Source organism: Schistocerca nitens, chromosome 10, assembly GCF_023898315.1.
Source record: "Schistocerca nitens isolate TAMUIC-IGC-003100 chromosome 10, iqSchNite1.1, whole genome shotgun sequence".
Classification (NCBI taxonomy): domain Eukaryota; kingdom Metazoa; phylum Arthropoda; class Insecta; order Orthoptera; family Acrididae; genus Schistocerca; species Schistocerca nitens.
This window is the reverse complement of record NC_064623.1, coordinates 86,431,796-86,446,648: the sequence shown is the minus strand read 5'-3', so window position 1 is coordinate 86,446,648 and position 14,853 is coordinate 86,431,796. Positions and strand designations below refer to the sequence as shown.

Sequence of the window (14,853 nt, the reverse complement as noted above, 5' to 3'; positions counted from 1 at the left end):
TGTGCTATCTGGTCTGCTTCTTATACTTAGGAACTTAAAAGTGATTCATTCTGCTGGTTTCAGGTGATTTTTAACAACCACCCTTCGCAGTGCTCAGTGGCCGCTGTCTGTCTGTACATGAAGTGTCCTGGTCATGATCTAGCAGTGGTTTTCTCTTTGTGCTTCCAGTTCACAATCTCTTCACCAAGAATTGACTTGAGCAGTGGGAAGGTTGAAAAAATGTCCTTGATGGATTTTTTACCCAGGTGACATCCATGTTCAAAGTCACTGAGCTCAAGAGGTTACTCATCATGCAGATGTTGACTGAAAGGCAACATCTGACCATTTATAATTTTTAAATAAACATGCTGGTTCCTGTTAATGGTCACTTCAGTGATACGAAAAATATCTTCAAAATGTCACAGACCCACCACTGGCAGGAACCTGACCTTGCACACATTTAGGATGAAATGCTTCAAATGGCCTTCATCACACATAACAATGTCTGTAATTTGAATACAGGTAAAAACGTGATTCGCAAACCACCTTCTGTTCCGCTAGTTAGCTACTGTCCACGTTCGATGATTTCTAGCTCGTTGAAGCTTTATGCACCTGTGTGAGCAATGGTCTTTGGCGAAATGACTGACTCCAAATCTTTACTGCATACATTTCCCGTCGCAATGCTCTCTCTCTAACTGGTGAGGCTGGATCTTCACTCACTGCCTGCAGGAAATGCTGTCGGGTTTGGAAGGGATTTTGATTCACAAGCTGTGAAACATGTCTCCAGTCCCTCTCAGTCAGGATCTTTTTCCAACCGCAATTCTAAAGTGTTTCGTGGCCATGTGTGTTACACATCAAATCAGCAGAATGAATCACTTGTAAGTTATGAAGTGAAGTGTTAGAAGCAGGTAGCACAATGACTGTGCATAGGGAGTTAGGGAAAATAGGGTACAATGGTTCAGAAGATCACCATAAGCCATGTATTTCTGTAGTGAATGCTAAGCGACACTTGAGGTGGTGTAAAGAGGGACTGTGGAACACCGTTGCTTGTACATATGTTAGACAGACACGGTGAAATAGTAACAAATACAGCAACTTCGCACACTGTACAGTTGTGGGCATAGCCAAACACTGTTGCCTCTTTTTGCCAGTCTGTAACGTCCATACATTTACCCATGTTTACATACAATGTCCACTTGAAGTGTAAATGTCTCACTCATCGTTACTTCTTTATGCTCAGATAGTGGCAGTGAATGCACAGTTCAATATGTGACTCGATTGCTGTGCCACCTGTAGAGGCTTAATGATTCACCTGTGCTTGCACACTCAGACGACTAATGTTTGTCCCTGACACTGGTAGAAGTTGAATTGCCTCGTTTACAATGTTGCCAACCTTAGAAAGTAATTGCGGAATAGCTGTTGCCAAATGTCTTGGGCACTAAACATTATGTTGCGTTGTGTGTTGCTTGTTATTTTCTTTTCTTATTTTGAGATGAGCGGTGAGACTAATGCAGGTCTATCACGAGGTTCGAGCATGACTCTCGCGACACCAGAAGGAATCGGCATCCGAACGTCAATTCTGGTTTTGCAAAAATGCAGATCATGGTTGTAAGATGGCTGTCCTGTGAGAGGTTGGTTGGACTTACTTCCCCTGCACCGATCTTCAGCTGTTCAGTGTTCACAGATATAATTTGCTTATGCTCGCAGCTGGCGGCTGATCGCATTAAAGTAACCACACTGAAAGTCTTCCTGTATAGTGCGAATAGATTTATTTTCGGTTCTACTTCCACTCAAACTACCTATCTTAGCATTGTCAAGTATGGGTCAAATGTCCGACAAAAGGGCTCTGAAACACGCAAACTAGGGCTTATACACTACAAATTTGAAATAGGCGTCCTGCAGATTTTATAATTACTGAACTGACTGGATGCTGAGAAACACATTACATTAAAGAAGCTTTCTGTTCAGAGGTGAGAAAATGCTGCTGCTTCTCAACAGAAGCAATCACTTGCTGGAAGCTTAAACAAAGAGCAAAGAAAAGAACAGGCAAAGACTATTTTGGAAAAAGCTGTTGAAGCTTTTGCAGAAGCAAATATTCTACTCAAAAATCTCTTATTATCTAGAATAAAAACTATTAATTCTGTGTTATTTTTATTTTATTTCCAGTAACTGTATTTTTCGTTTTCTTTTAATCTTTTTCTTTTGTGATCTATTTTGTCTTAGCCACATAGAATGGCATACTTCGTGTAATGTAAAAAGAGTTGGTGATAGGACCATCTCTCTGTATTTGGTAGCTTTCTACAGTGTAACAATGTGTGTCATTCTCATTTCCATTATTATACAGAGAAATATTTGTCGACAGATTGTCGGAGGTGGTGTTCTGTCTGCCGTTGACAAGGACACGTCCAGCAATGAAAGTGAAGACAGTAGAGAATCGATGTCTGAAGAGACTGTCACAGCAGCCACAAATATTACAGAAGCTGTACCATTGGAGGCGAGTGATGCGGGACCTAACAGCGCTGCAGTGAATGACGGAGAGAGTCCGTCTGTGGGTGGCAGTTCGTCTGGAGCAGTTTCTGAAACAGAGATACCACTGACTGGTGCTGGCGAATGTCTTCCAGTAATGGACGAGTCTGCTGATTTTTCTGTTTCAATCCAGAAGAGCGAAGAGAATTATGACGGGGAGTCGAATGCGGTGAGGAGGAAATCGACGAGAACGTGCAAAGGTCTTCGGTACCACCAGTTCATGGTAGAAGGCCGTCTCAAGAAAGGCCATCGTCGGGCACTCTCTCGTGGCTCATCTGAGAAAGGAGGAAAGGTGCTGAGGTAAGCATGGTGGTATGTATGCTGTTTGCTCCACAGGTCAGGGAAATAAGTGCTGGGTGGCATTCAGGTCCCTCGAGTCGTACTGTAGTGTACGTTCAGCAACTGAGTACTGGGTATCTTCCGTGCCCATTCATGTGATCAGCCTGTTTAGTGGTGGTCATTCCAAAATAAAATGCCGTGTGATGGTCACAAGTTAGTTGGTAAACATCATCTATGATACCACACGTTGTTCTACCTTGGCAATGTAAGATTTACCTGTAATGGGATTGGTGTATATGGCAGTGGATGCATGCTTGGGACAGGTTTTCCTGTGAGAATGATTGCACAGCTAGGAATCTCAGAGTAGAGATAATGGTATGGGAATATAGTACGGTTTGACAAGGACGTTGCAGTGGTTAGAAGGGCAACAGTAGGTTAAGTGGGGAGGATGTCGGGGAGAAATGATCTGACTTCTGGATTGACTTGAGAAAGTCACAGCCTTGGTGGGGTAATGTATTGAAACATTTGAGGGAAGTGAGGTCCTGGGTGCCAAGGGGATGCTGCTGAGTTTCGTCAAATCAGGTCTCTATTTTGTGCAACTAAAATACTTGAATAGTTGTTAGAACTTTCTAACTACACCTTTATATTACTTTCTTAGATAATCATCATTCAGATTTAAGCATTTGTCATGTCTCTTAGGAGTAGACAAATTCCCTCTGCATAAAATTCTGCCACGTATCATTGCAGACAGCCTGCAACATAATCTCAAAGTTCTTCGCAGTTGAGCTTTGGGAACCGAGGTGTTTTTCCGTCGATGCAAATAGATGACAATCACTTGGAGCAAAGTCTCGACTATTGGGTGGTTGTGAAAAAGTGCCCCAGTTAAACTGCATGCAACAATTCTCGTGTTTGCTGGGTCGAGTGTGGCTGAGCAGTGTCCTGCAGAAATGTCACGCACATCATACTGCTTGCTCAGAATGCCTCTTTGATGAACCTTAATGCCTAATGGTAGACTTCAGAATTGATCAACCTTCATTCAGTGCCTTCTTCCCACCCCCCAACAAAGCAATATGTGGTCCATACATGGTTTCAGTTGTTAACCAATTGAAACCTTTACTTTCTAACTTAAAGCATGTGACATGCTTGGTTCATGTCCATCTCAGCATTTGTGAATCCATAAGGAACGAATACAGCCTTGTAGATCAGTTCGTCTGTGCCGTGAAGAAGAGTCTACTGAAAGCTCCAAGACCTGTTGTTGCCCACAGGGAAACCATTGGCTTGCCCCTCCAAATTTCCCAGCCATTACTCATTGGGGATCTTGGATTGAGTGTGCTGCTATGTCGTGTGAGAATAATTAGAGTTTTTGCTTTCTTTGGATCCAGCCAATGCTGGTGTAATTTCCAAGGCACAGCAACTTCTGTTAACGGAGAAAATACATAATTAGCAGAGAAAACTGTATTGCATCCATAGTGACAAGTACCTGACTGCAGCTATTAAATAACTAGAAGAAAAAGTCTGGGAACGGAAAACCAATGGGATATTTTTACTTATGTGAGGGAGCAGTTAAATGGCTTTGCTAAAGACAAACTTGAGTCTAATCTTCAGAAGAATCTATACATTGAGGAATTCGCCACATCTGTAGAGTGGCCATTTTGAGTGAATGCAAGGTTTGCCCCACTGGTTTCTGTGGATGTTGAAAGAAGCTTTAGCATCTACAAAGACATTCTATCTTGTAATCAAAACAGGCTTATTTTAAAAGAATGTAGGTATGCTTGATGTCCTGAGGTACATGTTTTTTCCTTCTTTCAATGAGTGATAATTTGATGTATGTGTTTTGATAATTTGGTGTACATATTTGTAATGCAATAAACTAGAATAGAGGAAAGAGAAATTGGTAAATTAGTTGAATGAGCCACACTTTTTTCATCTGAAATATGCACCTAAAATCCTAACCCTGATCATCACTTATCGTCAATTTCAACAGCTTTGGGATTGTTTGCCACTTGAAGCTGTATTACAGAATGGATTTCACATTTGTCAGGATTTTCAATTGCAACATTCACTTTGAACAGCCACTCCAAGCAAACAAGAAGCAATTGGGCTTTTTCAGAATCAAAGTTCTAAGCACAATGACTTATTGTCTGAGATGGTGTAACAATTTGTCTCCTATAAACCTGTTGTTGTTGTTGTTGTTGTTGTTGTTGTTGTTGTTGTCTTCAGTCCTGAGACTGGTTTGATGCAGCTCTCCATGCTACCCTATCCTGTGGAAGCTTTATCATCTCCCAGTACTTATAGCAACCTACATCCTTCTGAATCTGCTTAGTGTATTCATTTCTTGGTCTCCCTCTACAATTTTTACCCTCCACGCTGCTCTCCATTACTAAATCGGTGATCCCTTGATGCCTCAGAACATGTCATACCAACCGATCCCTTCTTCTAGTCAAGTTGTGCCACAAATTTCTCTTCTCCCCAATTCTATTCAGTACCTCCTCACTAATTATGTGATCTACCCATCTAATCTTCAGCATTCTTCTGTAGCACCACATTTCGAAAGCTTCTATTCTCTTCTTGTACAAACTATTTATCGTCCATGTTTCACTTCCATACATGGCTACACTCCATACAAATACTTTCAGAAACGACTTCCTGACACTTAAATCTATAATCGATTTTAACAAATTTCTCTTCTTCAGAAACGCTTTCCTTGCCATTGCCAGTCTGCATTTTACATCCTCTCTACTACGACCATCATCAGTTATTTTGCTCCCCAAATAGCAAAACTCCTTTACTACTTTTAAGGGTGTCATTTCCTAATCTAATTCCCGCAGCATCACCTGACTTAGTTCAACTACATTCCGTTATCCTCCCTTTGCTTTTGTTGTTGTTCATCTTATATCCTCCTTTTAAGACACTGTCCATTTCGTTCAACTGCTCTTCCAAGTCCTTTGCTGTCTCTGCCAGAATTACAGTGTCATCGGGAAACCTCAAAATTTTTATTTCTTCTCAAGGGATTTTAATTCCTACTCCAAATTTTTCCTTTGTTTCCTTCACTGCTTGTTCAATATATAGATTGAATAACATCGGGGATATGCTACAAGACTGTCTCACTCCCTTCCCAACCACTGCTTCCCATTCATGCTCCTCAACTCCTATAACTGCCATCTGGTTTCTGTACAAATTGTAAATAGCCTTTTGCTCCCTGTATTTTACCCCTGACACCTTTAGAATTTGAAAGAGAGTATTCCAGTCAACATTGTCAAAAGCTTTCTCTAAGTCTACAAATGCTAGAAACGTAGGTTTGCCTTTCCTTAATCTTTCTTCAAAGATAAGTCGTAGAGTCAGTATTGCCTCACGTGTTCCAATATTTCTACAGAATCCAAACTGATCTTCCGCGAGGTCGGCTTCTACCAGTTTTTCCATTCGTCTGTAAGGAATTCGCGTTAGTATTTTGCAGTTGTGACTTATTAAACTGATAGTTCGGTAATTTTCACATCTGTCAACACCTGCTTTTTTTGGGATTGGAATTATTATATTCTTCTTGAAGTCTGAGGGAATTTCGCCTGTCTCATACATCTTGCTCACCAGATGGTAGAGTTTTGTCAGGGTTGGCTCTCCCAAGACTATCAGTAGTTCTAATGGAATGTTGTCTACTCCCGGGGCCTTGTTTCGACTCAGGTCTTTCAGTGCTCTGTCAAACTCTTCACGCAGTATCATATCTCCCATTTCATCTTCATCTACTTTATCTTCCATTTCCATAATATTGTCATATTGTCCTCAAGCACATCACCCTTGTATGGACTCTGTATATACTTCTTCCATCTTTCTGCTTTCTCTTCTTTGCTTAGAACTGGGTTTCCATCTTGATATTCATACAAGTGGCTCTCTTTTTCTCCAAAGGTTTTATTAATTTTCCTGTAGGCAGTATCTACGAGGTGTGGCCAGAAAAAAACCGGACTAGTACTGGTGAAACAATAAAACGAATGCAATAAGGCTGAAAGTCGCGTGGCCTGTCACGTGACTCTCGCTCCGCCTACTGCTCGAGTTTCATCTGCCTCCTGCACTCAGTCTGCCCGTGGCGTCTGTTTTAAGTAGTTGACGTTTTGTCTGTGCTTTGGAAAATGTTGAGTGTACAGAAAGAACAGCGTGTTAACATCAAATTTTGTTTCAAACTAGGAAAATCTGCAAGTGAAACGTTTGTAATGTTACAACAAGTGTACGGCGATGATTGTTTATCGCGAACACAAGTGTTTGAGTGGTTTAAATGATTTAAAGATGGCTACGAAGACACCAGTGATGACACTCACACTGGCAGACCATTGTCAGCAAAAACTGATGCAAACATTGAAAAAATCGGTAAACTTGTTCGACACTTTCCTTGTCAACTCCTGTTAACTCAGACACTGCTCTGATTGTTAAACGGCGATCTTGTCGAACAAGTTTACCGATTTTTTTCAATGTTTGCATCAGTTTTCGCTGACAATGGTCTGCCAGTGCGAGTGTCATCACTGGTGTCTTCGCGGCCATCTTTAAATCGTTTAAACCACTCAAACACTTGTGTTCGCGATAAACAATCATCGCCGTACACTTGTTGTAACATTACAAACGTTTCACTTGCAGATTTTCGTAGTTTGAAACAAAGTTTGATGTTAACACGCTGTTCTTTCTGTACACTCAACATTTTCCGACGCACAGACAAAACGTCAACTACTTAAAACAGACGCCACGGGCAGACTGAGTGCAGGAGGCAGATGAAACTCGAGCAGTAGGCGGAGCGAGAGTCACGTGACAGGCCACGCGACTTTCAGCCTTACTGCATTCGTTTTATTGTTTCACCAGTACTAGTCCGGTTTTTTTCTAGCCACACCTCGTATCTTACCCCTAGTGAGATAAGCCTCTACATCCTTAAATTTGTCCTCTAGCCATCCCTGCTTAGCCATTTTGCACTTCCTATCGATCACATTTTTGAGACGTTTGTATTCCTTTTTGCCTGCTTCATTTACTGCATTTTTATATTTTCTCCTTTCATCCTACTTTATTTTTCTACATAATTTTCTCTGTGGGCAACAACACGACTTTTCATAATGTTGCACCAGTTTCTTCGACCCCCCTGCATAGAACTTCTCTGCCTGGGAACTGAACCAGTTGACAGTACTGAGTTTGTCACCTTCAGACCATTGTCTACAAAACCTTTGTTATGAGGGAGAGGCGAAAGTGGCTGGGTGTTAAGATTGAGCTGTAACGTGGATGATCAAAAAGTCCCCAGTGGACATGCTGAATCTTATCGTCAGTACAGGCGGTGATGTGTGGGTGCGTGCTGTGTTGGAGGTGGGCTGTCACGGGCTACAGCTTCCAGCACTACAGCTTTTGGATGGTGCATCTCAGTTTCGTGAGTGTTTCGCGGTAAGTGTCAGCTGTAATTGTTCACCCCCATTCCATGAAATGAGATGAAAGAATACATCCCCCCCCCCCCCCCTGCAGATGGCAACCATCATTTCTTGACCAAAGTAAGGAGATAAGTTGACTGCATTGACTGTTACTTCGACCCTTTGTTGGTGTATATTCACATTTGATTGCCCATAATAATATGGGGAAAATCATCTCCATCTTGTTGATACTGGTCTAAAAACACTGATCCACTTGATACTTTATTCTCTTTGTGTGTGTTGGTAAGAATTTTTGGAACCCACATTGTACATAATCTGCGGTATCTGAACTTACGTCAGTTGTGTAAATAGTCGTGCAGCCATCATGAGGAAATTAATCAGCTAGAGCACAAATTGTCAGTCACATCACAGCTTTAGGTGCACTTATTGAAAAGTTTCACTGTTTTGGATATTGAGGATATAGACAAATCATTAAATTCATATGGACATTTCTAAAGAATCGGCATCATAGTCTAACCTGTTTTTCACTCACTTCCAGGCCTGTAAGCTATATACAACTCCTGATGAATCTGAGCAGCTTACATCCTCTTGAACACAAAAATTGAATTATAGAACACACTTCACAAACAATGGGACCAGTGATTTTCGAAGTGATCGTTGTGTGTACTTTCACTCACAGTTAAACTACTACTGAATGAAAACAAAGGCTTCTGTGGCTTTGTAAACAGTCAGTAGATGCCACTTTGTTTGTACAACTTTGTGAGCTGTTAATGTTTAAAGACAAGCAAATGACCTGCTTTTTGAATATGCCTTGTATTAAGATCCAATGTGGTTACAGTTTAGCAACAATAATCAGTTTTCAGAATGCCAGTATTCCACAAACACAGGAGTGCTGTACTAATGGCCCCGTGTTGTGATTGTTTTGTTACGTAGGTCCAGCAGCTGTGCTCTTGCAGTACACAGTGCAGGTGTGCTTGCGTCGGTTCCTGCGACATCACCTTCGGATGTGACTTGTGCACTTCCTTCAGTCGCAGTTCCACCTGTAGGAAGCTCAAATGCAATGAGCAGCAGCAGCAGAGATGTCTCGTCAGGCAGTGACCGTTCTGATGCCGAAATGGACATGCCATTGGAAATGAGGAACCGTTTTAGCAGTCCAGACAAGTAAGTTCTGTGCAGCCATACTCTATGTAGTGAAAAATGGAACAGTTCTTACCAACAAAAACTAGTAGTTAGAATAATATGACTGATAGTCATTTATGTCATAATAATACATTCATTAATCATAAAGATGCTGCCAATACTTTGTCGTTTTAAGTGGTCCCATGGTATTTTTGTATGCCACAATAGCAGATCTGTAAGGCAGGAATTCAGTGAATAGCCCACTTGTATGTGTGATAAGAAATTGCAGAGTAAATGTAAACAGAGTGTATGGATTTTTGTGCTGCTCAAATGGCATGCCGATTGGGAGTTTACTCCACTGTCAACTCTGCTGAGAGTGGCATAAACAACACTCATCACTTTCCCTCAGTGACGCTGGTTTTCGTGGAAAATGGTGTACACTTCTCGTCAGTGCGCTATTTAAACAACCACAACAAAAGATCAGAAACCCTCACATTTAAATATGAGGAGTTTGCAATTTCTCACCATAAGGCTCGGTAACACTGCTAATATCCAGGGCTGAAGTATTGTCATCTGCAACAATTCTGTATAACACATTGCCACTCTTATTACTGCTTTAGTCGTCGTATTGTAGCAGACTGTGAAACGTGGCAGCTCCAGTGTCGATCTGCACCAATGAATTGCTTTCTATTTGTGGAAGGTGTTCAACCTGTGTAGATGATTTGTTGAATGCAAGTGCAGTATGGTGACAGCTGTTTATTGTGAAGCAAGATCTATGAATCGATAGGGCACTTAAAACAGAGGAGAACTTCTCTATGTGATGGGGAAAGATCAGGCAGGCCATTGAGATCAACAACCGAGGACAATTTGGAAGCCATTGGAGGACATGGTGATGGTAAACAGACGAATCAGAGTGGAAAAATTTTCCAGTACTTTACATATCCATCATAGTTCAGCATACTCCATCTTACATAACAGACAAAATTTTTGGAAAGTGTGTGCAAGGTGGGTTCCAAAAGAAGTCTCAGCACAGCTTAAAGCACAAATTATGGACATGTCTCGTAAACATTTGGGAGTTGCATTTTTACAGCAAATTGTTACTTTAGACAAAATGTGGGTGCATCAGCACGAACCAAAAAATACGGCTGCAAGCAAGGTTTGGAAACACCCATCATCACCAGAAGTAAAGAAATTTAAACATCAAATTTAGCTGGTAAGATCATGTTAACACTATTCTGGAACATGAAAGGCATGGTAGCCGTTCATTTCACCCCAAGAGGCGAAACTGTGAACAGTGAGAACTATTGTGATGTGTTGCGAACTAAACTGAAACCTGCAATTAGATTCAAACTTCGCGAAAACTGCAAAAAGGTGTCATTCTGTAGCGATAATGCTCATCCACATTCTGCCAAATGGACATCCGAAACAATACAGGAGTTGGGATTCGAATTGCTTAGTGCCCGTCATACAGTCCAGACTTGGCTTCAAGTGATATGGATATGTTGGGACCATTGAAGGAAGCACCCAAGGGAAGAAGATTTGCAACCAATGCAGAAGTCAGTGATGTAGTGCAAAATTGGTTACATGTGCAACCAAAAAACTTTTCCAACATAATCAAAAAACTTGTGAAATGATGGACAAAGTGTGTTGGAGTGCAGGGAGGTTACATAGAAAAATAACGTATGTTTCAGTTTTCTATCATTATAATAACTATTTCTTTTTTCATAAATCTCTTTACTTTTAGACTTCTCCTCATATTTGTACTCTGGACTTTCTTGTCAGACCTGCAAAAGGTTGATATAGGTGAGAAAAAGATTACAGATACCTTTAATGATTCAAGATTTATTTAATGTGAAATATTTCGGGCTTTACAATGTATGTTTGTTCAGTAATACACAATATTTGCAGCACATGATTTTTTAAATACAACAGCCAAATGTAAACTAACTTGTACTTAAGTCATTTTTCTTCCTATCATTTTATTTTTAACGTTAAAAGTACATTTTTTTTTTTTTTTTTGTTTCCAAGTCTTTGGGTCACTTCATCACATCCGTTGACAATCCTGTTATTCATCGACTACTTTCCCTGGTGATTGTCAGTTGATGATGTGGTCTTCAGTCCACAGGCTGGTATGATGCAACTCTCCTTGCTGCTCTATCCTGTACCGCCTTCTTCATCCCCGAGAACCTACTGCAACCTACATCCTTCTGAATCTGATCAGTGTCTACATCTCTTGGTCTCCCTCTATAATTTTTACCCTCCACATTGCCTTCCAGTACTCAGTTGTGATCCCCTGATGCCTCAGAACATGTCCTACCAACTGATCCCTTCTTCTAGTCAAGTTGTGCCACACATTCCTCTTCTCTCCAATTCTATTCAGTACCTCCTCATTACTTGGTGATCTACCCATCTAATCTTCAGCATTCTTCTGTAGCACCACATTTCGAAAGCTTCTCTTCTTGTCTAAACTATTTATTGTCTGTGTTTCACATCCATACATAGCTACACTCCATACAAATACTTCCAGAAGACACTTCCTAGCTGTTAAATCTATACTTGATGCAAACAAATTTCTCTTCTTCAGAAACGCTTTCCTTGCCATAGTCACACTACATTTTATATCCTTTCTACTTTGACATTCATCAGTTATTTTGCTCCCCAAATAGCAAAACTCCTTTACTACTTTAAGTGTCTCATTTCCTCATCTAATTTCCTTAGCATCACCTGATTTAATTTGACTACATTCCAATATCATCATATTTCTTTTGTTGATGTTCATCTTATATCCGCCTTTCAAGACACTGTCCATTCCGTTCAACTTCTCTTCCAGGTCCTTTGCTGTCTCTGACAGATTTACAATGTCATCGGCAAACCTCAAAATTTTTATTTCTTCTCAAGGGATTTTAATTCCTACTCCAAATTTTTCCTTTGTTTCCTTCACTGCTTGCTCAATATATAGATTGAATAACATCGGGGATATGCTACAAGACTGTCTCCCTCACTTCCCAACCACTCCTTCCCTTTCATGCCCCTCAACTCTTATAACTGCCATCTGGTTTCTGTATAAATTGTAAGTAGCCTTTTGCTCCCTGTATTTTACCACTGCCACCTTCAGAATTTGAAAGAGAGTATTCCAGTTAACATTGTCAAAAGCTTTCTCTAAGTCTAAAAGTGCTAGAACCATAGGCTTGCCTTTCCTTAATCTATCTTCTAAGATAAGTTGTAGTGTCAGTATTGCCTTACGTCTTCCAACATTTCTACAGAATCCAAACCGAACTTCCCCCGAGGTCAGCTTCTACCAGTTTTTCCGTTCGTCTGTAAAGAATTCATGCAATTATTTTGCAGCAGTGACTTATTAAATTGATAGTTCAGTAATTTTCACATCTGTCAACACCTGCCTTTATTGGGACTGGAATTATTATTTTCGTCTTGAAGTCTGAAGGTATTTTGCCTATCCCATACATCTTGCTCACCAGTTGGTAGAGTCATGGCTGGTGCTCCCAAGGCTATCAGTAGTTCTAATGGAATGTTGTCTACATCATACCTCCCATTTCATTTTCATCTATGTACTCTTCCATTTCCATAATATTGCCATCAAGTATATCACTCTTGTATAGACCCTGTATGTACTCCTTCCACCTTTCTGCTTCCTCTTCTTTGCTTAGAACTGGGTTTCCATATAAGCTCTTGATATTCATACAAGTGGTTCTCTTTTCTCCAAATTTTCCTGTAGCAGTATCTATCTTACACCTAGTGATATATGCCTCTAGTCCTTACATTTGTCCTCCAGCCATTCCTGCTTAGCCATTTTGCACTTTCTGTCAATCTCATTTTTGAGACGTTTGCAATCCTTTTTGCCTGCTTCATTTACTGCATTTTTATATTTTCTCCTTTAATGAATTAAATTCAATATCTCTTCTGTTAGCCAAGGATTTCTACTAGCCCTCGTCTCTCTACCTGCTTGATCCTCTGCTGCCTTCACTACTTCATCCCTCAAAGCTACCCATTCTTCTTCTACTTTATTTCTTTCCCCTGTTCTTGTCAGTCGTTCCTTAATGCTTTCTCTGAAACTCTCTACAACCCCTGGTTCTTTTAGTTTATCCAGGTCCCATCTCCTCAAATTCCCACCTTTTTGCAGTTTCTTAAGTTTTAATCTACGGTTCATAACCAGTAGATTGTGGTCAGATTCCACATCTGCCACTGGAAATGCCTTATAATTTAAAACCTGGTTCCTAAATCTCTGTCTTACCATTATATAATCCATCTGAATCCTTCTAGTGTCTCCAGGCCTCTTCCACGTATACAACCTTCTTTCATGATTCTTGAACCAAGTGTTAGCTACGATTAAGTTATGCTCTGTGTAAAATTCTACCAGCCGTCTTCCTATTTCATTCCTTACCCCCATTCCATATTCACCTACTTCTTTTCTTTCTCTTCCTTTTCCTACTATCGAATTCCAGTCTCTGCAGTGACACTACTGAAATGCACACAGTAAGTTAAATGACAGTCAGCTGTTTTGTCCTGCAAAACTCTTTGTTTTCTACTGTGCTTATCCATTCCACTTTCCTTTTGTACCTGCACACAACTCTAATTGTGGTGCAATTCAGTAGTATGTAACTTAAAGATCATTCACTTTCTTAGTGAAAATGAGGCTTTCCTCAATCCGACAGATCTTATTTTCCTTTTCTTGTGTCATCCAGCTTGCAGAGGATATACACCGTAAAATCTAAATTTGAGAAGCCCGGGAAAGATGTCCTGGAAGACAGCATGCCGGACTCACCTGCTAAAAAGAGATTCCGTGCTGCGTAAGTAATAGAAATATTCTTTCATTTAATGTATGAGAATAAGACGGCACAAATTTAAAATTCCTCAGTACTTAGGATTAATTTAGTAACAATATGACCAGAAGTTTGTTTTACTTACTAGGAGAGTTCCCCAGGGATGGGATCAATTTCTTGAAACCATCTATATGGTATTGAAAGTTAAGGTCCGAGCTATCACATCCTACAGCCATTTGTCCTGGTGGGCCCTTGTTTTCGAGTAATTGATGAAAAAATTTTCAATTTTAACTTGTTGCTCTACAGCTTTAAAAAAGATATAATGTACAAACTGATTGCGTAGCGTAGTGGTTATTGTACAGACCTTGTACACACTAGGAAGTGGCTTCGAAGTTTTTTATTTTTATATCTTTATCAAAATGACTTTGATCAATAATTTTATTCAATTAATTGGTTTAAATGTACTTCTTTATTTCTGTTCTTTTGTCACATCATTTTAATCACCATATTAGCTTTTTCAGTTGGTCTCATTATTTCTTTGTATAATTCTTTTTGCACTTGGAATTGCTGTGTATGTGTGATTTTAATTATTTCCAATATTAACATTGATTTAATTTCTTCGATTTCATTACACTATATTTTTGTCCATGTTATTGCATTCATTATTTCTAGTCCTCGTTTTACTTGAATTTCGTTTTACTTGCTTTCTTTCTTTTTTTTTTTTTTTTAAAACCTTCATCTGTGTTATTTTGTCCATATTGCAATAAGAGTTTATGTTTCAGATGTTT

At 40.0% G+C, this 14,853-nt stretch overlaps 1 protein-coding gene across 1 annotated transcript in view; it reads left to right on the top strand.

Moving 5' to 3' along the window:
- The window catches only part of LOC126210302 (uncharacterized), a 90,791-nt gene that overhangs the window by 58,183 nt on the left and 17,755 nt on the right, over window positions 1-14,853 (top strand). Inside the window, exons 7-9 of the mRNA XM_049939497.1 lie at window positions 2,342-2,805; window positions 9,102-9,329; window positions 13,988-14,092. Of these exons, the coding sequence (XP_049795454.1) occupies window positions 2,342-2,805; window positions 9,102-9,329; window positions 13,988-14,092 (797 nt within the window). The remainder of the gene's footprint in view (window positions 1-2,341; window positions 2,806-9,101; window positions 9,330-13,987; window positions 14,093-14,853) is intronic.